The sequence below is a fragment of the Cyphomyrmex costatus genome, unplaced genomic scaffold (assembly GCF_001594065.2).
Source record: "Cyphomyrmex costatus isolate MS0001 unplaced genomic scaffold, Ccosl1.0 scaffold164, whole genome shotgun sequence".
NCBI classification, from domain to species: Eukaryota; Metazoa; Arthropoda; class Insecta; order Hymenoptera; family Formicidae; genus Cyphomyrmex; species Cyphomyrmex costatus.
The window spans coordinates 353086-376280 of record NW_017275653.1 but is presented as its reverse complement, the minus strand read 5'-3'; the positions used below and the strand labels follow the sequence as shown (position 1 = coordinate 376280).

Sequence of the window (23195 nt, the reverse complement as noted above, 5' to 3'; positions counted from 1 at the left end):
TAAAATAAGAATTTTTTTTTTAAATATAGAGGAAAGTCGCCGATATTAACCAACGTAGGTCTTTTAAACAGATATCCCCTTATTTCTCGGAAATTAATTATTGCACTTCATTAATACTAGCTGATAAAAACATATGTTTAGATAACACCAGTCTACAATATAATATAAAATACATCGCATTTGAGATTTTCCTCGAGATTTTCAAACAAATCTGTTTATATAATAGATTTCACAGATTCTTTAGAATTCTGCTTAAATATTGATTTATAGCCTATAGATAGAGTAGACTTTCAAAAGGTATCTTAAAGTCGTTAATAAGATGTCCCCATCTTTGAGGATGTTCTTTGGATATTGACTGGATGCACATAGGATATCGTGTGCTGCTTATTGGGAATGAATCAATGTTTATACAGCAAAATTTTGTCATGTGCGATAAAATTAAAACACGAGAAAAAAAAACCTGATTTCTAGTACATTTTTTGTAATAATATTTTTCATTATCATGTTGTAACGTGTGTTATCTAATTAATCTTCAATCAATTTCTTTGATTTCAGAGTTATGGAATTATTGCAGAGTTATCGCATAATTACTTTCCATTCCGATAATGGAATGTATCGTCGCTTCTCATAGCAATTTGCTAATCTTATCTATTGTACTTCGCGTTCCATTCGTTCCATATATAGCCGCAAATAGTGAGGAAAAAGAGACGCGTAGTTAGTTGCGAACTATGAGTATGTATGCTAAATTCGCGTGATCAAACGCGAGTCTTTATAATTAGACGTAGACTTTTCGTCAACAGACATCGCAATACAAAGTCGCACATCCGGTATAATGTTTATCGGCTTTCATAGTCGATTTGATAGCACTAAGATTTATGTAACATCTTATTGTCTAAATGCGCGATGTTTTAAAACTTCCTCGGAATATATCGCACAGTGAAGAGACAACGTAAGATACCGCGACTACTATCGCGCAATCGATAATTCGATATACATATAATTGTTTTGCAATCGGCGTTTTCTGTAAGAACAATTTTCGCTGAGAAATCCGATGAAAGCTTTTCCTTATTTATATCAAACGTTTAGAGATAATCTATATTACGTAGACGATGCTTGATAATGTTTAAATGTATAAAAAAAAAGAGTACAAATGTGATAAAGTTTTAAATTGTGATTTTAGCGTTTTATCAAATGAGATAATTTGCATAGACATTTATGTCTACAGCAGTATGATCAATAAATATTTTGATTTCGAAATAGTACGATTACGAGCCTCGATTTCATATCTGATTTTAAGGAAAAAAATATTTTCTAACATAGTTGCTAAAAGGAAAATATTGACTATTTCATAAAAACAGAAATGAGTACGTAGAATTGATGTTCCTGTCACATATGGACTATCCGTAAAGTCCACATGAACAGTCCAGTAGACATTCTTCTTAATAATAACTGTATTAGAATCTATATGGAAGTCTAATCAATATTTATAATCGATATTCTCCTAAGAGTTTCCTCGTAATATCCGTGTATCCATACCTATTTATAGTTACCTTCCTCATCGGACCCCACCAGAATCTGTAACTTCGTCAAGTTGTACCTCTCAACAGAAAGCATATCTTTTTATAGCTCATTACGTGCAAAATTGATATTTCAAAATAAGACAAAAACAGATAATTAAAGATCGAATGAAAAATATTTTATTCTTGAATTATATCATAAAACAGTTACTGCAGTCTGAAATTGTTTTTCAGTTCATCGGTTTTCATCGGTTTTCATTAATGTATAGATATGTTGTAATGAAGAGTGTGCGGTAGCCAATATTATCTACTTGTAATAATATGTAATAACACTCGCAACAATAAGCAATAAGAGAGTAGAAGTGATGATAAAACAAGCGATCAAAAAGACGACGCGCTTAAATGAGAGCGACAGTTATCTCAGTTCTCGCTGTTGCAGTTGAGTGTTCTGCATTCCCTGACAGGGGCAGGAAATGGGTTTCAAAGAGTGGAGCCTGAGTTTAAAAAGGAACAATCAAACAAAGCTAATGAGAGTACAGTTTGTATACAGCGCAGTTAACATTGCGCACCAAAAATAGTATAAATACTTACGTTAAACAAATTTTTTTATTGTGGATCTTGAGGTCAACAGCTGATTGAACGTTTCAACTCAATTTCGAGTCCTCTTCAGCAATTCGATACAATATTTGATAAGTTTATCCTCAGTGTATCAGAATTGAGTCACAACGTGAGTGCTAGACATTAGTGAGTTCAAGACATGATACTGTAATTTGGCGGATCCTCAAACAATTAAAAGATCTTGATGATGCATTAATAATTTAGACAGAAAAGCGAGAGTCATTTTTAATACGCTATTAGATCGAAACGTTTATAAGTACATATCTCGATCGTTGTGCGTTATACTTAGTACTCACTAGATCGGCCTTAATTAATCAAGAGTTAGCGTGGCAAAATGCCAAGGGATTTCCGCTTGGATTTCGGTCAACGGGAAATTCGTTTGTGATACCTAATACATGGCCTTCGTACAAATCTCACGATCTCGAGAGAAGAAAGCTTTTAACAAAATTTGTTAAAAGAATTTTCCATAACTTCTGTGAATTTAAAAATTAATCACTTAAATACGAAGTACATAATTCTTCCATAAGAGTAATTTCCAAACTGGACAGAGAAAATATAAAGAATAAGAAAATGTCTGAAGTCTTGAAAAATATTAGCTAAAGAATAAAATAATTTTGTCGATAAATTTTATATATATACATATATATATCGTGTAATTGGCTATGTAAAAACGGAAAAAATGTGTTTCTTTTATCTCTCTGTCATAGAATAACAATGTATGTATATTATATAAGTCATAAGCTATGAGTCACACAATCTCACGTTTTGGCGCAGATAATTGAAGTATGTTTATCATAGTCACAATATATATTTCTAAATACTAGACATATTTGTTTAACATTTAATTATCTGCATGATAACAATAACCGATTTATTTAAATAAACAATTTTTTTCTTTCCACAATTTTATTTTATTCCTTTGAGTTATTTATTTTTGTATTGTTCCCATTTAATAGCTTCGAAAATATTAAAAGCTTATAGATATATATTTGAATTTTAAACGTGATTGCATATTTAAAGATATCTGTATCGTAACTAGTTATACATGATATATGAGAAAGCTATAACTACAGCTTTTGATAAAAATTACAACGAATGTTTTATATGGAAGGAGCGCATACGAGCGGTCCATTGTTTCATGTTCATGATGTATGTACAGAACAAACATCTGTTTTCTTGGCGGACTGCACATAAAAAATGTACATTGGTGTCTCTTCTCGCTCGAATGATTCGCTCGCACGAGAGGTGCTTGTGCTCGCGGAGCACTCCAGTGGGTCTATTTTGAGGAAGCGGCGGGAAACACGCGATAATTTTAGTTACAAAATTTTTCTCCTCCAACTCGCAGAACGCAGACGGACGTCTACACGAACATCACGACGAGATGACTGAGTACGCTACTTTTCGTCTATTAAACCACGCCCGTTCTCGACTAATAAGCTAGATGCACGAAAACGTCAGAATTGGATCAAATATCAAGATTATATTTTATCAAATCTACCGAGGCTTCCTGACGGTGCTCGCGACACAATAGTTCTGCGATTGTGAAAACCTGGCGAATAAGTTACCGTGCCTCGCGAGAGTGAAAAGAAAAAATCGTGCTCGAGAATCGAGAACGTGCGTTTTTCAGACCTTAATACGCACACACAATTCATAAATAATATATACATGAAATCCTTGCAAAAAGCTGCAATTCAGTCCATGGGTTTACGTTCCGATGTCTCAAGTGTCGCGGGGAGTTTTATAACAAGTGCGAAAAAACTGTGATGTCGTTTTATGTTCCGTTTTAAATTCCCTTTGCATAATTAATAAAGCATTGACAAACATCTTTATACGTTTGTCATTGCTAGATGGCTTACAAAATAACAGTGTGAGAATTGCTCATTGCTTATCCGTTTTCTCTCGCAACTCGTACCTCGCGATTCTTTTCTAATCAATTGTCTCGTCTCTATCTCGTCGTCATGGACATGCGAAGAATGTCGAATTGGAATGTGCTCAGCGTGGAAGCTGCGCTGCAACAACTGAACGTCTTCGAGGGAGATGACCCAGAGAAAATAATAAGGCGTCCTAATACGGTAAGTGAATTTGTTTTCGCAACATCTGTCTCGTTCGATTGGAAAAGAGAAAAAATCGAGGAAATAGTTGCATATGTAACTTTATAGAATCGGAAATAATTTACAATTAATTCAATTTAAATAATTAAAGGTTATGGACTTTTTTATTTCACACTTACTCGAGACTGCGGATTGCAAGTACACGAAAATAAATGGTTTTTATTGAAATATCTAATAATTAATTAGCTGTACAGACTAAAGAAAGTTTCTAGTTGAAAATGAATGAATCAGAAGGTTCTAATCATATCAATCAGAATTCTTGTTTCTCAATTAGAATTATAATAAATATAACCAATTAGAATATTATAATAGATGTAACCAATTAGAATTAAAATAGATTTATAACTAAAAAATTCTGATTTTACTATTTTTAACTAGAATTCTAATTAATGCAATCAGACTCTTTTTCAGTAAATATAGAACTGAAAATAATCTTATTATTAGACTAGATACAGAAAATTTATTAGACTAAATACGACAAATAATTATGTAGACATTTCAGTTTAACAGTCTTGACATAATTATTTTGATGGCCAATATAATTACTTTTATGTCGTATATCTATATTATACAAATATAGTTAAATTTTTAGATATCACAATAATTTGACAAATAATTTTTTTTATGTATGCGTGATATACAAATCTCTTTTTATATCTATAACGCGGAGTCATTCACGAGCATCTGAATCACTGTCTGGCAAACTGATTCAGCCGAATGAGAAATTTCACGACGCGTAGCTAATACGTCGCGTTTTCTCGCGTTTCTTTTCCACGTAGCGAGCTGTCACATCAATGCCGTCGGGGAATGTCAATAGGTCTTCCCATTCTGGCCTGATGCCTACCTGCCTGTTTGCTTGCCTTTATTTATAACTAATTAACTCAGTCGCAACTGCTGACTCTGTTAGAACGGTCAAACGCCGATCCGCTCGATCAGTCGAAATCGATTTTCGGTTCTCTTATACATGGATCATCGGTGCATTTCACTGAGGAACACAAACGCGAACGTATTTGAAATTTTTTAGTTTTTCATATCTTAGTACAGTTTTCAGTAAAATTATTTAAGTTTTAACAATGACTACTTGGACGCAATTAGCCGTGGAGCATGTCAGCGCAATATCCAAGGAAGAATTTAGCACGACACATCGAGGAAAACCGACGGTAATTTTGATCATTTGAATCCATTATACGATCAAAAAAGCAACATGTTAAATCTTAAACAATTTGTAATACTTTCATAAAAGATATCTATATATAAATTTTCTTCTCTGTTTTCATGACAAAATCGTTGTCACTTATACGTGCAATCTTTTACACAAAAGTACTTTATAGTACTATGATACGTTCTAAAATTACAAATTTTTCATTGTATGAATCATCGAAATTAGTTGCTTTACGATCCTTATAAGGGCGTCGTCAAATCCTGTCTTTCTGGTATTAATGTACCACTACTTGCGGCAGTTTTGATCGTTTCAGATAAAACATAAAATAATTATACGCACACATATATAGCCTTTATAATAATTGCGTGCGTATGTGCGCGTGCGCATGTGATGTGTGAAGAACAAGATGTTTTATTATATATAATATGTTTCAAAAATCTAATCCATTATTACGATAATATTGTATTGTATAACGTAGAAAATGTCATCAAGTTTTCTTTTGATTAGTTTTCATTCAGTATTTTTTTGCATTATTTTTATTTTACAACTTGATGAATAAATAATTAAAGACAGTGATCTGTATTAAGCTTCCTTGATAACAAACTAATCATTAATGAATATAGATTCTACTACTATAGTTTGATGCTCCGATTAGAGGTTGTTCAGCTTTCTAGGTGTGTAATTAGTATCATAAGTCACTAACTCCGTTGGTCAACACGAGACTTGTGCACCTTAATTACGCGACAGACGATGTAACCTGTTGCTGGTGATTCATTAAGTGTGCATTGAAATCGTGCCAATCGTACACGGAAGGATTCGCTTTGCGAATAATTTAGCGTTGAAAAAATTATGTATAATATCACCCACAAGAGAACCTACAAGAACATAATGAAACCATGGGGTATAGTCAATAACTTTTTACAGAAATGTTATCATGTAATGAATTGTTGTGCAATAGTATTAGATATTTTTAGCTGATAGTTGCTAAAAAATGTTTAATGCGTTCGCTGTCCGCTACAATTTCTTTAATACATCTGCATAAAGAAAAGCAATAATAAAATTCTGTATTTTACAACCGCAATATATATTTATGTTATACTAAACAACCTTTTCTTGTCACTTTAATAAAGTGTTTATGTAAATATTGATGATCTGTAAAATTTTATATTATCTAAAGTAAATTTGTGCACACATTAGAGACATAATGGTGTGTTAATATGGAATTATATACGGGTCATATGGCGTACATTGGATGCACCGTAATACCATACGCGTGATGTACCATACGTGACACAGAAGTGAGGTAACGTGTTTGAGTGTTTCTAATTTCCAAAAATTGTATACACACGGATTATGGAACAGTATTATTGTGTAGGTATATTGTAGATGTATTAAGTAAAGGATAGTAATAAAAAATTAATAATTATAGAAGTGAAATAATGTTTTTCTACTCATATTACATATTCTAAGTTATATGTATGTATAATATATTGTGTGTGTATTTATTTGCTATGTCAATGTTAAATAATAATACAAAATTTATTGCCAATTTGTTTCTTCCAAATGGTATTAGTTTTTGTGAGCATGCCAAGAGTATAACAAGTGTAAATATTACAAAATTTCCAAAAATAACTGGAATATATCTATAGATATATTCTATGTGTATAATAATTAAAATAACGTATGTATTTATGAAAAAATAATTACGAATTATTTATAATATAAATAAAATTATTTATTAATAAGTTATATGTACGATATTATATAATTATATTATATGTATAGATACCAACCGTACTACAAAATACATCAAAAGTATTGTAAATTTAATTTTTTCACTGATAATCGAAATATATATGTATTTAAAATTTCAATCATGTGTGGCGATTGAGAATAAAATGGTCATTTCTAGTTTGATTTTGTATCAAAAAATAAATTTCATAAAAAATGTAAGACTTATAGTATTACGAGTAGATGTGGATAGCAGTGGGGTTTAAAATAAAGTGCAAGCAAGCCTTCCAAGTCTTATATTTAGGGCGACGCGCAAGCGCGATCCGATTAAAACTGCTGAAGACTTGTAGTTCAAGCTTCCCCGAATTCTGTCTGTTGTGTCGTGATTCCAACAAATCGCGTAACTGCAAATCGCGTAACAAATCGTGTAACTGCAAACAGTTACTAATATCTCCTGCTTGTTAAATTTTCGTTCACGTTTAAAAACATTAAAGTGCACGAATTGAGAATTCTTGTTATGCGAAAATTATGACAAAATAAGCTGCAATTGTATGGTGACGTTTAACAGCAAAAAAGTAAAAGTGACCTTACGAAATAAAATAGTAATAAAACCGAAAAATAAATATTTAAATATCTAATTTATCGAAGAGAGAAAATAGATCGTATATACGTGAAGAAAATTATTACGAAAGCCTTCTTCATTTTGATCTATCGTTAAAAGAAGCAGCATTATGGATCTCGGTGGTGTAGACGTTTGGGGTCAGATCGCCTTAGAAACGTCTCAGATGTACGTTTCTGAAGGCGGCGCCGCTAAAAGTCGTACCGTAAGTTGATTTATTTAACACCGATGTAATACGATCGTTTGTTCGATCGTCTATTTTTCGCACGACTATCTAAATCCACTTCACACGTCAGGTTTTATAGAATCTTTATCGAGAAAATTAAATTAACACACAGTATTGAACATTATTAAATTACTCGATATATACGTTTGTATGAAAATTCTATAGAAAGAAAAGTCAAAATCGATGTCTAAAATTAATAAATATAGCCTGATTTAACAAGAAGGGCAAATTCGACGAATAGTGTATTTTACATTACACATGTAATTCACTTCGAAATTGCGCCAAATGTTACATATTGATAACGCACAGAAAAACACGGATACAAAATTGCCTAAATTGATTTAATTCGTAAAGATATTTGATCGATGTCATTCCTTATGTCCATATTAAATTAGGAAATGAGATTGAGATTGAATTTGATACTGATTTTCTTCAAGTTGGTTAAATTCAATTTTATTTTCTAATCTGATACTTGAACATATTAGAGAAATTAAATACTGTGAGTATTGAATTAATTAGTAGTTAATTATTTATTTTGATTATTAATTTATTTTGAATATTAAAGGTATTGCTAATATCCAAAATAAATAAGTAACATATTTTAATATAAAATAGTATCAATAATTACAGTATTTTTAAATTTCTTTAAGGGATTTCCGTTTTCCAATTTCCTGAATAAAAGATAGCACAATCAATAGTACGCCGTTGATTTTTGTAGATATAAATAAAATGTCTTTCCTCTATACAGACGATAGAAAAATTGCCGGACAAAGTTCTTCTGAATGTCTTTTGCTACCTTTCGCACCGCGAGATTTGCCGAGTTGCTCGCGTTTGCAAACGCTGGCGACAAATCGCGTACGATACGCGTCTCTGGAAGCACGTGTCCCTCAGACCCGAAGTGAGTGGGCTCCATGTGAGCTCCCTCGAAAATCTGTTACATTTAGTCAGGTAAGAGAAAAATGTAATGCAACATAATCCTCGCGCTTCTCGAGTGTCTCTTAGCTGTTTAGTGTACGATAATCACAGAAATAATTTTAGACAAACATTTGGCACTTATCGCAATGATGGCGAATTATCTCAAGATCTTGTTATTGAAACTAAAATCGAAGTCGCGAAAGTATTTATTTGAGATATATTAGTGTTTAAAGAGACACGAAAGAACAAAGCTCATTCTTATTTTAACCACGGAATTACGGTATTATAAAACAACGATGACTTAATATTTCCAGCGTACGCTTTGGACCTTCATTGAGATACATCGAATTACCGATCGAACTGATCACTCATACTGTTCTTCACGAATTAGCTAATAAATGTCCAAATCTAACACACATGTTACTTGACTTTTCGACTGCGATGCAACTGCACGACTTCTCTGAAATGCAAGCGTTTCCTACGAAATTGAAATACATGTGTATTTGTTTATCGGAGGTGATCTTCATGGAAGGCTTTATGAGGAAAATTTATAATTTCATCAATGGTCTAGAAATCCTTCATTTAATCGGTAATTAATTAAATTAATATTTTTGTATTATCTCATACATATATTTGTTGTAAATTTGATTATTATTAAATCTGATATATTTAAACAAATAGATTTTCATTATATTTATATGAGATGAGGCACCTAAAACAAAATACCGGAATATTTAGAAAATTAAAATCGGTAGTCTCAAAAATGTATCAAACAAAAATTATATAGTCACACAACCATTTAAAAAAAGAAGGAGTGGTCTTTATATGACCTTAAAAAATTAATTTTATCATTATTTATCCCCCCTAAAGCCATACAATTTTTGTTTGAAATATATTTACCCATTGGATTTCAGTTTTAAAACATTCAGGTGTTTTGTTTTGGGTGATTCACTCTGTAAAAATATTATTATATTATATATTTATTATAATATTAAAAGCATTTTTATAATTACTTCATCTATTATTCTTTAGGGACATATGAGAAAGTCGAAGAAGAAGAAGAAGAAATTTACGAAGTGATCAACGTACACAAGTTAAAATCGGCGACACCAAATTTGAGGGTCATCAATTTATATGGAATTAACTTTGTGGATGATTCGCATATCGACGCTTTCTCCTCTAATTGTATACAATTAGAATGTTTAGCCGTGAATTATTGTTCAAAAGTGACTGGTTCGACCATGAAAACTCTCTTTCAGAGGAGTAGAAGACTGACGTGTCTTCTCATGCAAGGAACAAGTGAGATACGACTATATCTATGATCATCTTGATTTACCTGCTTTTTATAAAAATTTTTACTTAAAATTTTTTTAATCTGTCATTTTACGAATTTTTGTTTAAATCAATTACGCTGTCTAAATTATACGTCAGTAGATTAATAACTAACATCTTCTGTATGCGAAGCTCGAATACAAATGTAATTTTTTTTATCAGATTTGAAAGGAAAAGTGTTGCAATATTTTAGATCTGCAGAGCGAATATGTGATGCAAGTTGAATGGGAAAAATCGAGCATTCAAGAGCTCGACATTACTGCTACCGATTTATCAACGGAATGCCTGATTGACATGCTGAGTAGAATCCCTGGACTGCGCTTTCTGAGTGCCGGTCAACTAAACAATTTCAACGATAACGTACTGAAGGCCTGGACCGAGCTCGGAAATACTCGGAACTTGATAGCACTGGACTTAGATAGATCCGATAATTTGAGTGACGACGCCCTGCACAAGTTTCTATCGAGGCACGGTCATCAGTTGTACGGCCTCGCGTTGTCAGGCATGCCGCACATTACCGATCAACTTTGGCAAAGCGTATTACCAATTCTCACAAATGCAAAGTGAGTATTCAAGACTAATCCTATATAAGTAGGGATGCAACAGATAATAATTTGTCGGATAATCATAACATACATATACTAGATAATTCGTCATTTATTTCTACTAAATAACCAGATTTGGAGCGTCAAGTGGACCGCACCCTAATTATATTTTTCTGTTAAATGTAATACTTGAATTCAAATAATATAGAGAAAGAGGGCAATGAATTTTACATTAAAAATCCTATTAAATTAACTTGAATTCAAGTTCAGGATTAAAACGGCCAGTTTCAGGCTTTTATATTATTTAAAGACTCTCCTTTTCTATTATTATAATTTAAATTTAGTTATAATTAAATTTAAGAATAATTAACATTTTTTGAGAATTAAAAATTTCAATAATATTTATTTCAGAATACTCGTGATGGGCACTCAAGAGAGATTAGGCGTCAACATTCACGTTGATCAATTAATGGACGGAATCGCTAATAGTTGCCCCCATTTAGAGCGCCTGGAGTTGCGATGGGATCCGGAAAATTTACGATTTTCGGACAAAAGTCAGAAAGCTATCGATATCCTACGTGTGAAGTGCATCAAGATGAAATGTTTAAGTCTGAGGTAAAAAAAAAAATAGCGATGTCAGAGTAAAGTTGCTTAAATAGTACCTGTGCCTAAATTGCACTATGAGTGCAGTAATTTCGGTTTAAAGATATTTACAATGCACTTTGTTATATAAAATGTAAACAATAGTCTAAAATACATTTTATTCATATATTGTTAAGAATATTATAATCTTTAAATCGTAATTACAACCATCGTACGATTTAGGTATGATTAAAAACACCTTATATCATGAGCGATATTTATAAAACATTACTCTTGTTTCAGCGACGGAAGATACTACGAAATCGTCAAAGCGAATTTCGAGCGAGCCGATCGACTTACAGTTGTGAGAACCATCACGTGTTGCAGAGTATCGAATTATTATCTTTTGCAAAACTATAAGGATCTAATTTTTAATTAAGGCATATTGACCATAGGTTTTCAGATTATTTTATGGGTGTTACCGCTACTTTGCTGATACGAAAAAGTATTTAAAAATAAAGCAACAAAACAATATATTTGTACAAAATACGATATTTTCTTTACGGCAATATTAGTGTATAGATCAGTTAATAAGAAGACAAGATTGTATCATAAAATAAATTGTAATTTAATTTTTTTACATTGAGCAGCATTTGTTTCCCAACTTTCAAATTGTTCAAAAACATCGAAACTTGCGCAAAGAGTAAAGAACTGAGAAGTGTGTGTTCTACTAAACGCAATTACATCGTCGTCGTCTTAAAACAACGTTATGCAACAACGTTATCATCATCACCATTATCGTCATACGAAAAGAATGGTTTTGTTAAAATATCTAAAAATTTAGTTACATAAAGATCTTAAAATAAGTTTGTAAATAATTTTGCGTAAAAAAACATCAAAATAAGTATAGTACATTACATAAGACATTCAAGCTGGTTGCTCAAATGTCAAAACTTATTGCCGCATTGCTCGATATACTTGAGCGTCTCACACAATTATTTTGATAATCCAACAAAATTCTTTTTAGATTTGCGTCTCTCAGCTATATTTTTAAATACATTTTTAGAAATATTTCAGCAAAGTTGTCCCTTCTAGGATCACTCTTCAAGTCGAAAACTTCTACTAACCGCGAGGTACGCACGTTGGCGATGGCACGGCTCCCTATTATCGATTATTCGCTAATTTATTCATGACTGCGAGTTAGACGACAACAACGACGACGGCGTACTGGCCACCACTGCCGGTCGATTCGGACCTCGCCTCATCGGCCACAACACGCGAACTGCCACATTCCATGCCGCGCCATTATAGTCGAAGACCGTCCTGACGGACGAGTTATATGCCGCTCGTATGATCACCACCGAGGACTATCGCCAATTCGTCCTGTATTTTCGTCACATCTCCCAATGTCGGACGTTGAAGAGGAATCGGCCGAGAAGCGGCTGAAAATTGTGCTCGTGGGTGACTCCGGTGCTGGCAAAGTGAGTTTTCGTCAGCGTCGCTTGAAAATGCTGCGAGTGCAGACTTTTCTATTTCACACTACTGTATAGTATAGACTGTCGAATATAGTTTGTGGTCGACAGAGGTGATTGATCCCTAGTTTCGGGGTGCTCGGCACTTAACGAGAGCTATATTTATTGGTGCGCATCTGTCCGTTTAAATTTGTTTGCCGATCACCATGGTGAAAAATGCTATAGCAAGAATCCCTCAACAGGTGACAGGGAGGGCTGCGTTATCGAAGAATACTTGATAAATTTCCGTTTTCTTTTCGTGACGACTGTGACGGGCGATGAAGTTAATGAGTTCACAATTCTTTTCGCGGATATTTATATGATTCTTTATATATATACGTGGTCTAATTGCTGTAGGTATCATTCATAATAATATTACTACAGTTTTATTGACGTGGTGATAACTATATATGTCTCTCTGTGTAATAAATGTACGGTCGTATTGTGTGATATGGATTAATGATGAATGTATTATAATACGCTAACTAGAATCGATGAAGTCTCCTCCGGCCGCGACTTCGTGCCTCTGGATCCAATGCGGAAACTTTCGCAACATGCGACGTTCGGCGGTTTATCGTATCCCTCAACTTGCCATATAATGATAGAACAATAAAGCAAATCGGCAGAAACGAATTTTCTAATCGATGAATTTTTGCATTAACGAGACTAATCATGTAGGTCAAGTATGAATTCATTAACCTTTAGTTTTAGAAGCTATTCTCTGCTTTCTTTTCGTAATTGTATGCCGCGAAATGACAAACGTCACGAGGAAAAAAGATCGCGCGCAATATTTTTTGCGTGATTCAGGATAAATTCGTATATTGTACATTTTGGCACAATTTCTACTCTCTTACTTATTCAACATAAAATTCAATCTTACAATTTATCGCATACTATTAAGGTGTAATTTCATGCAGCGAAGGAAAGTTGACGGTTTCACCTCCCTTCCCCCCAACTCCACTCCATTGCAATGCAAAACAGTGTTGAAAAGCTGTTCGCTGGTTTAGAATCTATCTAAACTTGCATAATCGCATAAACGTATATATAAAGAAAATTATTTAATTTTATTCATAAATTCACAAATTCATTCATAAAACTATATTCATTTTACATACGTTTTTATAATGAAATGTAATTAGATGATTGTTTTATGCATACATTTATGCGGCTATGCAAATACACTCGTTTTCGTCTATATGTATTTACGTATAATAAATATTGTAATTAATTTAAAACGATAGATTACATTGAGAAAAAAGTGCTGTTGATTCAATTAAAATCTATCGGGCTGTCACTCTCTCTAACATAAGTAATTAATTCATGTATCATATATTTTTATTGATACAAAGACCTTGATTATTAAAACAATAATAAAAGCCTTTGTATCAATAAAATTTGCACTCAAGCTGAACAAAAAATATGAATTTCTATTATACGTATTCTCTGATAACAATAATTAATTATTAAAATAAATATATTGAACAATTTAATAAAGTATATAAATTGAGGTAATCATACATTTTAAATATTATATACTTTCCTCAAAATTAATTACCCCTCTATACAGCATATATTTTAAAATTCTGAGTTGGAACAACATTTTATAATAATTAAAATAGTAAATATGTAATTTCTGCAATTTTATTTCTTTTCTGTGTTAGATTTTCAATTATAATGTATTCTTTAAATCAGTTTATGTAAATTTTCAAAATTTGAATATTGCAATCCTAATATTATAAATATATAAACAGTAAGTTTTATTCTTCATCAGAATTGTGACACTTTTCTATGTAAGCAAGTAAGTTATAAATAAGTCCTTTTTCCATAAAAATACATTAATTTTTAATGTATCAATTTCATTATCTAAAATAGATGCTAATTTTTTATTTGTATCACTTCTATCAATGCGGCGATTCCTTTAATCGTTATAAATTTTTCAAGAACAATAAGTACATTAAGAATAAACTGTGATTATAAAAATTAAGCGGGTCGATGATCATTTGTGGCACACAACAAGTAAATGATTTTTCGTTTTAACTGCAATTTTCATTTCTCGTTTAGCAATTATTGTACGGCTGTCATATCATTTAGGTTGTCAATGACAATTTTTATTACTACTATGATGCCTGTTATTCTTGATAATTGAAATTCAAGGATTCTCTTTTAGACCAGCATCGTTCAAAAGTTTTGCAACAACGATTTCACGAGGCAGTATATACCCACCGCAGGCATCGACTTTTTTCTCAAGAACATCAGCATCGGCAGCTATAAAAATGTCAATCTACATTTATGGGACGTCGGCGGGCTCGCTCTGCATGGCAACATGTTGGATAAATACGTTTTCGGAGCACACGTAAGATCGTAATTTTATTTCATTGTTTAAATTCATTAAATTAATTTTATTTTATTTATTTTTATTAATTTAATTTCGACATGTCTCTTGTGCGTTACGATAATACAATATACATATACGTTATTGCAAACTGGATGTATATTTATGAATCAGATCATTCTTTTGGTATACGACGTAACGAATAGCTCCAGTTTCGACATTTTGGACGAGTGGCTCAGTAAAATCAAAAGTTTCATTGAAGCTTACGACGAAATACCTCTGATAGCGGTAGTAGGTAATAAATGTGACATGGAACATCAAAGGACAGTTAAGAGAGACAGGTCGCATCGATTTGCCGCGGAAAACGGATATCCTTATCATGATATGTCTGCAAGAACTGGAGAAGCGGTAATTTAAAAAAAAAATATATATATATGTATATATAATATATACTAAGTGCAGAAAGTATTCGAACAGAGGAAATTTTTATCAAACAGCCTTATTTGTATATATATGTATTTTTATCAATATTTTATTAATATCAATACAGGCTATAAACTTTTACTGTACTTTCAGGTATCTTTATGCATAGCAGGTTTGGCAGCTCAAGTTTTAGGTGTTCGATTAACAAGAACGGATCAAGATTTTCATAAGCCTATCATTATCGCTGAAATTGGTGACACAGTAGATATAAATTCAATACACAAAGTCGTCAAAAGGTTTCCTACTAAAAAGCAATTTCCACTTGCGTTTCATCCCCGTTTCCCTGCTTCGAAATCTACAGTGTGTGCACTACAATGATAATCATCAGATATTTTTCAATAACGTTATATATAAATTTTATTTATTTTTAAGTACGTGTTCATAACGACAAACAAAATACATAATGTTAAGAATGTATTTTTTACGATTGTATGAATCAGTGAATGTACCAAATTTGTATATAATATATATTGCATTTAAAATATACATTGTATAGCTGAAAGTATAAAAATTATATTTATCATATATAGTACGAGCGTAGCATGGACAGCGCTCAAGTCTACCATGCTAGGGGACTCGGGTTCTTTTTAAATCCCTTGCTTATGATTTCTGGCCTAATATAAAGGGTCACAGTACCATACAATAAGAAACTTGGGTTCGATCTCCGGCAGATCTAAGAAATTTTCATGTGCTCGTAGCTCCTCTTCGGTGATCTCGCAAACCACCAAAAGTATCTATTGCCAAGAAAACCTTTGCTCGGAACCGGCATTAAATTGTAGGTCGCATCCCGACTTTGGAATGTTAAGTCATCGAATGAATGAATATTTACGTAGTGTGGGACCAACAGATAAACATGACCACAGAATTTGTCTACTAGATTGAAAAACAGATTTTATTAATCACATCTCGTTAGTTGTAATAATAGTTACACGCGCAATATATTATTTATATAACAACATTAAAAATATTTTTATAATAGTAATAATTAGTAGAAAATAATAATAACAAAGCGTATGAAATAATACAAATATGTGTATATGTGTGTGTATATATATATATATACACACACACACATATACTATATATATATAATATGAATAGTAATTTACGGAAGAATTCAAAACTACTAGGAAGATTTTCTAAATTATATATATATATGTTACAAGCTTCATTCATCGAAAAGCAGTCAGACGCAAAGTCGATATAACAATAACAAAAACTTCAGATAAAGAAGTTTTTTATGTTCTCTCTTTTTTAAATAAAAACGATATATTTTTGTAAATATTAAAAGAATGATTTCTAAGGTACTTCGTATTATCTCTTTTATAATTACAAATAATGCTTACTAGTAGCACTTATAATTTTTACAGTGTCATGTATATGTAGATATTTTTTAATTGAAAACTATTCTCATTTGTCGTCTTTTATAAAAAGCCTTCAATTCAATCACATGTATAATAATCTTTTATCTTTAAAAAATTTATCTAATTGGGACATACCATATTGCAATTATCTGTCTATATGGCACGAATTTTTGCTCTTATTAAAACCGCAGATACCGCGTTAACACGCGTAAATCAACATTTATATTACATAATTTAAGTTGTCAACGTCTTTTCTTTAAACATTCCTGTAAAATGTTATTAAATTAACTTTTAGCAATTTTTCAGTTAGATATTTTGCTAGAATGCATTGATGCAACTAATTAAATCCGTCATACATAAATTAACGTAAAGATAATATGTATTTAATATAAACATAAAAACGGATCAAATCATGACATTTTCAATACTAAATTATTTTTTTTAAATTCATTACGTTTACAATAAACATTATATAATTCTTAATTGTTGTCAGATAAAATATGTCTTATATAATTTAAAATATTTGTGTTTTACTTTACATCTAAAAATCACTATGTTCAACGGCTTATAAATTTATAATATATGCATCAGTGCATCAGCGGTGTGTCTAACCGAATTCTATCTGTTGTAGATTCATTTATAATCAGAAGACAAATAGAGGGCATTTTGTGCGTACATGATTGGGAAAAGTCTAACTTTATATAGTCCCATGTTATATAAGAGTGCGCATGTTACGTATACACACACGCGCGTGCGCGCGCATAAAATATACATATACATGTATATAAATATACAATACACATACATATATATGTTACGTGTATATATATAATATACATTATATGTACATGTATATTGTATATATATTTAATATATAATAATTTTTTAAATCTCTAAGAAACGATTTGAGATCTAGCATTGAGGCTTGTATTTATAGTTGTGTTTCTGCTTGCTGAAACGAAACAAATATATATTTGTTTCACTCCAATTTATTGCATCGTAACAAATATATATTTGTTTCACTCCAATTTATTGCATCGTATACACTATAATTTAAACAGTGCAAAAACAGACCCTTTTTGTTCGATATTCATATTACTTTCCCATTTATAATTGTGATTCAAGTAAGAAACTGGGATGAAATTTGTCTCAAGGTATAATCTATCTTATTTTTTACAATTTAATAGTAAAGTTTTGAAGGAAGATCTTGTAATACATATTAACAAACTTTAAAATTTGTATTAATTAATTCTTAAATCGAGAAAAATTGTGTGTCATTTAAATGTGGACATGATTTGAAAAGAAAAAATTATATAATATTTATGTTAAAGTGCATATTATAACTTACATGTACTTATGTATATATTAATATTATATTATTTGAGTTATGAATAATCGTTCCTCTTTTCAGATAAATATCTACAGTTTCAATCGATTTCTAATTAAGACATGACCATTGAATTGTTTGTATCTCAAGATATATAAAACTCCACTTTGAATATCTCGCCTGATATGCTCTTGAGATCAGATTTGAGAAACACCTATAAATACAAGCTAATAAAATAACAATAAATTATTTATTCTAATGCTGAAAAATTATATTGCTTTGTTTAATATATATATATGTTCTACAGATATACATACACGCACAACACACACACACACACACACACACACACACACACACACACACACACACACACACGTACATATACCTCAATAGATTACTATCTTTATACACCGTCTATTTCTGTAAATCATCTAGAATATTATCAGTGTATTGATTTGCTTTGTGGAGTATTTTTTGGAAGAAAAGAATAATATCAATATATGTACGTAAATGGTTCATCTAAATTTGCGACATAAGTAAAAAATATCTCTCATTATTTCTACTATAAACAATGCAATTATTTCCATCAAGATAAATAAGATTTACTAATTTATACGGACGGTGCAATTCTGATTTGATTACTTCCTTATCAAATTACATATTATCACATATTCTGTACAGCAATTGTTCAAGATGTAAAATTACGAGTTCAAAATTTTTACATTTCACTGATTATCCACGCCGTTTTTAAAAAATAATTGCTAAAAAATTTTCGCAATTATTCGCGAAAAATTTCGCGTTCTTTTTCTCGTATTATTGTAATAAAAATTTCAGTCTCTTATATATTATACCATAAAGAACATGAATATTTTCGCTTATTTATTCCAAGAAACTGCCGTTTTATACTATAAATCAGATTTTGTGAGAGGTCTCTTTGGCCATGTATTTCTCTCTAAAAGTTTCTCCTTAATTTCCCATAACTGATTGAGCTTTTCGTTTATAGGTGCGACATATGTCTCAAGCCATTCTTGTACTGTATAATCGTCATAAATATCTTCCATAGCTGTACGCATCTCTTTTTCGATATATATTATTTCCATTTTATATCTGTCCAAATCAGTAACCGCGCGTTCGACGTAACTAGGACTCGCGAAGGAATATTTAATGTTGTATGGTTTTAACCATCCTTTATAGGTATTATCCTGTTCCATTTTCATTATTTCCTGTGTAAGAGAGTAAAGACGTAAAATAGCTGCGTATACCGATACTCCGTGGAAACTGCATTTGGTCCAGCCGTATTGTGGTTCTGGTATGCTTAACGAGATTATACCATCGCATTGTAAAGCTTCAGATATACGATCGGGTAATTCTACAGGAAAGACGTTTACATCTGAGGCTTGTAATATAGCTAAATTAATGGCGAGAGATGGTAATCCCACTGGCAGTAATTCGCAAAGGACACTGAAGTGATCGTATCTCTGCCATCCAGTCAACATGACACCCTTGAATGTGATTTGGTTTGAGTATTTCTGAATGATTTCCAACCAACGTTGATGGTTCTCCATGTGATACGAAATGTCTGTATAATATTTATCCGGCGAAGTGGCTCCTTTGAATGCTGACGCAACCCAGACTTCTTTCCACACGGCAGCGTAACTTTCCCACAGCTGATCCGTTAGCGTCATGCCAGGATCGGTGGTGTATTTCCAAATAACTGGTTCTACCATCGAGTGGAGGCCCCTGTCAATGATCTCCTGTGGCGATATATCACGGAATTCATCATCCCACATAAGTACAGTCAGTTCTGGGTATTTCTCTTTGATGTACTTAACTACCGCAGAGACATGGTCCAGGAACAACTGTCGTTTGCTCCATTGTCTTTTGGCCATAACGTCTAAACACCTTGAGCATTCTCCTATCTGATATACTTCGTCCGCACCTATATGTAAATATTTAGATGTCGGATGAGCTGATACGACCTGGTTTATCATTTCAAAGATCAATGGTAGTGTTTTGTTGTACGTAGGGCACAAGACTTGCGGATAATGTGGAACTTCTCTGAAATCTTTGTACTTGTCCAATTTAAGAACAAACTCCATGTGACCAAAAGTCTGTATCAACGGTATGACGATTAATTGATTGTTCCTGGCTATATTTTGAATCTGCGCAATGTCCTTCTTGGAGTAAGAGTTGCCGGCGTGTATGTCTTCGATGCTGTCAGCGAAGGGAAACATGTCCTCGTATTCCACGAGCACGCCAGTGGCTCCTAACTTTCGCAGCAGAGGGAACAGATAGCTATAGTAGCTCATCTTCGGCGGGGCGCCTTTCAGATCTAGGTGGACGATCTTATGGCCCTTGAACAGTGGAGTGCCGTCTGCAAAACGATTTATCATAGTGAGTTAATTCGTTAACCAGTTTATTCCTACCGTTCTTCAAATCACCCGTTATCTGCCCATCTACTAGCTGCTTTCTGGCAGCACCCTGAGGGCTGTCCATGAGTTCACCTGGTGGATACACATCCTCGGCTCTCAGACGCGTGCCAATTTTGCCCGATGACATCTCGTCGATCTCGTTACTCAGTATGTGGTATATGACAACCAGCAGGATGAAGCTGATCGTCGCGACGACCATTAGCGATGCACGGCCCCGTAGACGCGTCATGATGTCGAGAAGATTCGCACTCCGGGGATCGAATCGCCGTCAAACCTATCGCGCTGTCACGTCCATCCTTCACGAACACGAACCGCGCGATCGCCGCGACACACAGAGAAAGAGAGACGGAGAGAAGAAAGAGAGGGTGAGAGATTATTGTGAAGCAACGCGGGAGACACGTTCGGTGTTGCTCATCGAATCGCGACCGCACGCATTTCTGTCTCGAGAGACGACAATTCCTCGAGAGATAATCTCTCGAGCGTCAGAGAAATCGTGACAAGTCGCGGGGCACGCGGGGTTGAGCTTCCCACGCGGACCATCAATATGACCTCGCGGCTCCTTTGTGGATAAGAAAAAAAACGGAGAGAGAGAAAGAGAGATAGAACGACGTCGGATCTACCTCGGAGTAATTTGACTGGTCGGTGTGGCCTGGTGTGGCCTGATACGTAGTATGTATATGTACATACAGGCGCGGTATAAGCCATGCGCGCGGTCTGTCGGCGTCTCCGAGAGATACCCACAGATCGTACGAGAGAACAAGGAGACGCTGCTCCAGTTCTATACATGGCCCACTGCACGCTCGCTGATCCGTAGATACGCGTATAGCGGCACGATAATTATTGATTCCTGCATCTTACGCTACGCCGAGCGACAAGGCAGCCCGTTTTGAATTTTCAGCGACGAGTGGAGCGAAGAAAATTACAGTCGTTACAATACAAAAGGCACTCGATAAATGGACGAAAAATTTTATGAACTTTAGATCGCAAGCGAAAAGCCGTGCTACAGTTATTTTCTTTCTAAATTCTTTGAAGGGAAATCTCACTTTAAAGAACGAAAATTGGTTTAGTCAAAACGAATGGCTCGATTTTCAATTTTTTTAAATGAAATTTTATCGCTTATTCTACGCAATTTCTGCCACTAGTCTGCCATCTAATCAACATCAGGTCTTGTTGGTAGAATTTGATCTAATGCGAATGATATCAAATCTGCTGCACTTTTTGATTGAATTTGTTGTTAATTTAGTGATATTCTACAAATAGTTTGCTTATTCAGGATCGACAGATTCTAAGTAATCTGTAACGCTTCGGATGTCGTGTTTCTTTTTATTATCTTATGTTTGCTGTTTTTATACGATTTTTTTCTAGCGTTGTTAAATTCTAGAATAGATAAGTTATCATTGATATAGCCATTTGGATGAGTAACTCAAGCTTAATACTATCATTATTTAGATAAAATATCTACAAATTATAGTGTATGTATAATATTTTTATTATCACGTGAATAAAAAAAGAGATTTATTAAATATCTAATTATTTAGATATATATATGTACATCCGTTCAACTGTTTGTTTTCTTACATTTTACAATGAATGTGAAAAGATGGCTCAACGATAAACAAACATAAATAGAAATGAGACAAAGGTGTGATTGAAGACCGAGTTAATTACTCAATCCTGCCGCGCGTTTAATTTAATTAGCTTTGAGACGATTTACTTATTCGGCAGAACGATTGGCGATCGATTCAATCGACAGATTCGGAGTACCGGAAGCCATCGCTTGCGTTCGATACCAAGCGGGAAGTCGAGCGAATGTCGTCATGCCCGCACGTTACATCGCGTTGCATTTCCGTCGCATGGATATCAATTAAATATTAATTTACCGGATGCGCGCAAACATTCCCGGCATAGCGCTGTGTGTATGTGGCTCTGTTTATTTCTTTTTTAATCAAAAAGAAATAGAAGAATACGTAGTGAGAGGAATTTGTTCGTCTCAGATGCAAATTTACATATAGACAGCTACAATTTTATTCTAGACGTACAATAAAGTATGAGTGTAAAAAAGGTGATTTAAATAAAATAAATTGATACGCAGGAATATTATAATGCCATATATCGCAATTGTGAAGCGACGCGACATCTGTCGAGACATGGACAAATCTTGTAGTCACAATTTATTATTTTTATATATATTTTATGAGCAATATTTGTCGATCCATTAAAAAGCCAAATAGCAGTGATAGACAATGAAGAAATGAAAATGATGACTTAATGAGAAAATGTTAAAAACACTTGAACAATGAAGTAAAAATTAAGCCAATAAATATAAATATCAAATAAAACGAAGAAGAAAAAGGACAAAATCTTGCTTATAATTTTGTGCAATTT

The 23195-nt window shown here is 33.0% G+C and overlaps 3 protein-coding genes across 6 annotated transcripts; 2 read left to right on the top strand and 1 right to left on the bottom strand.

The window, feature by feature from the left end:
• The first annotated feature begins 3481 nt into the window (after window positions 1–3481).
• Window positions 3482–11920, top strand: FipoQ (F-box/LRR-repeat protein FipoQ). Of its 4 annotated transcripts, XM_018537039.1 has the most exons (8): window positions 3482–3524; window positions 4108–4207; window positions 8733–8932; window positions 9214–9488; window positions 9932–10198; window positions 10425–10794; window positions 11188–11391; window positions 11662–11920. In XM_018537039.1, the coding sequence occupies exons 1-8, from the start codon at window positions 3517–3519 to the stop codon at window positions 11795–11797; spliced, it is 1560 nt and encodes a 519-aa protein (XP_018392541.1). In that variant the 5' UTR covers window positions 3482–3516; the 3' UTR covers window positions 11798–11920. The 4 variants fall into 4 exon arrangements, with proteins under 4 accessions (XP_018392541.1, XP_018392540.1, XP_018392543.1 ...); XM_018537038.1 differs by lacking the exon at window positions 3482–3524 and having other exon boundaries at window positions 3998–4207; XM_018537041.1 differs by lacking the exons at window positions 3482–3524; window positions 4108–4207 and adding an exon at window positions 5162–5406.
• A 751-nt stretch (window positions 11921–12671) lies between these two features.
• Window positions 12672–16067, top strand: LOC108771734 (ras-related protein Rab-28). Its single transcript, XM_018537095.1, has 4 exons — window positions 12672–12839; window positions 15037–15222; window positions 15376–15609; window positions 15778–16067. Exons 1-4 carry the CDS (start codon window positions 12765–12767, stop codon window positions 16000–16002), a joined length of 720 nt encoding a protein of 239 aa, XP_018392597.1. The 5' UTR covers window positions 12672–12764; the 3' UTR covers window positions 16003–16067.
• A 3176-nt stretch (window positions 16068–19243) lies between these two features.
• LOC108771697 (hexosaminidase D) lies at window positions 19244–21172 on the bottom strand. The gene is given in 2 exon segments (XM_018537053.1): window positions 19244–20759; window positions 20761–21172. Coding segments are annotated over 2 exon segments (1755 nt in total). The 5' UTR covers window positions 21040–21172; the 3' UTR covers window positions 19244–19283.
• Window positions 21173–23195: the final 2023 nt, after the last annotated feature.

Bases quoted from the DNA above. Each gene is read 5' to 3' on its own strand.
- FipoQ (XM_018537038.1), top strand. From the start codon at position 4,094: ATGGACATGCGAAGAATGTCGAATTGGAATGTGCTCAGCGTGGAAGCT. The intron at 4,208-8,732 runs GTAAGTGAATTT...TCCTCTATACAG, and splicing joins TAATAAGGCGTCCTAATACG to ACGATAGAAAAATTGCCGGA. The intron at 10,795-11,187 runs GTGAGTATTCAA...TATTTATTTCAG, and splicing joins CCAATTCTCACAAATGCAAA to AATACTCGTGATGGGCACTC.
- LOC108771734 (XM_018537095.1), top strand. From the start codon at position 12,765: ATGTCGGACGTTGAAGAGGAATCGGCCGAGAAGCGGCTGAAAATTGTG. The intron at 12,840-15,036 runs GTGAGTTTTCGT...ATTCTCTTTTAG, and splicing joins GTGACTCCGGTGCTGGCAAA to ACCAGCATCGTTCAAAAGTT. The intron at 15,610-15,777 runs GTAATTTAAAAA...CTGTACTTTCAG, and splicing joins CTGCAAGAACTGGAGAAGCG to GTATCTTTATGCATAGCAGG.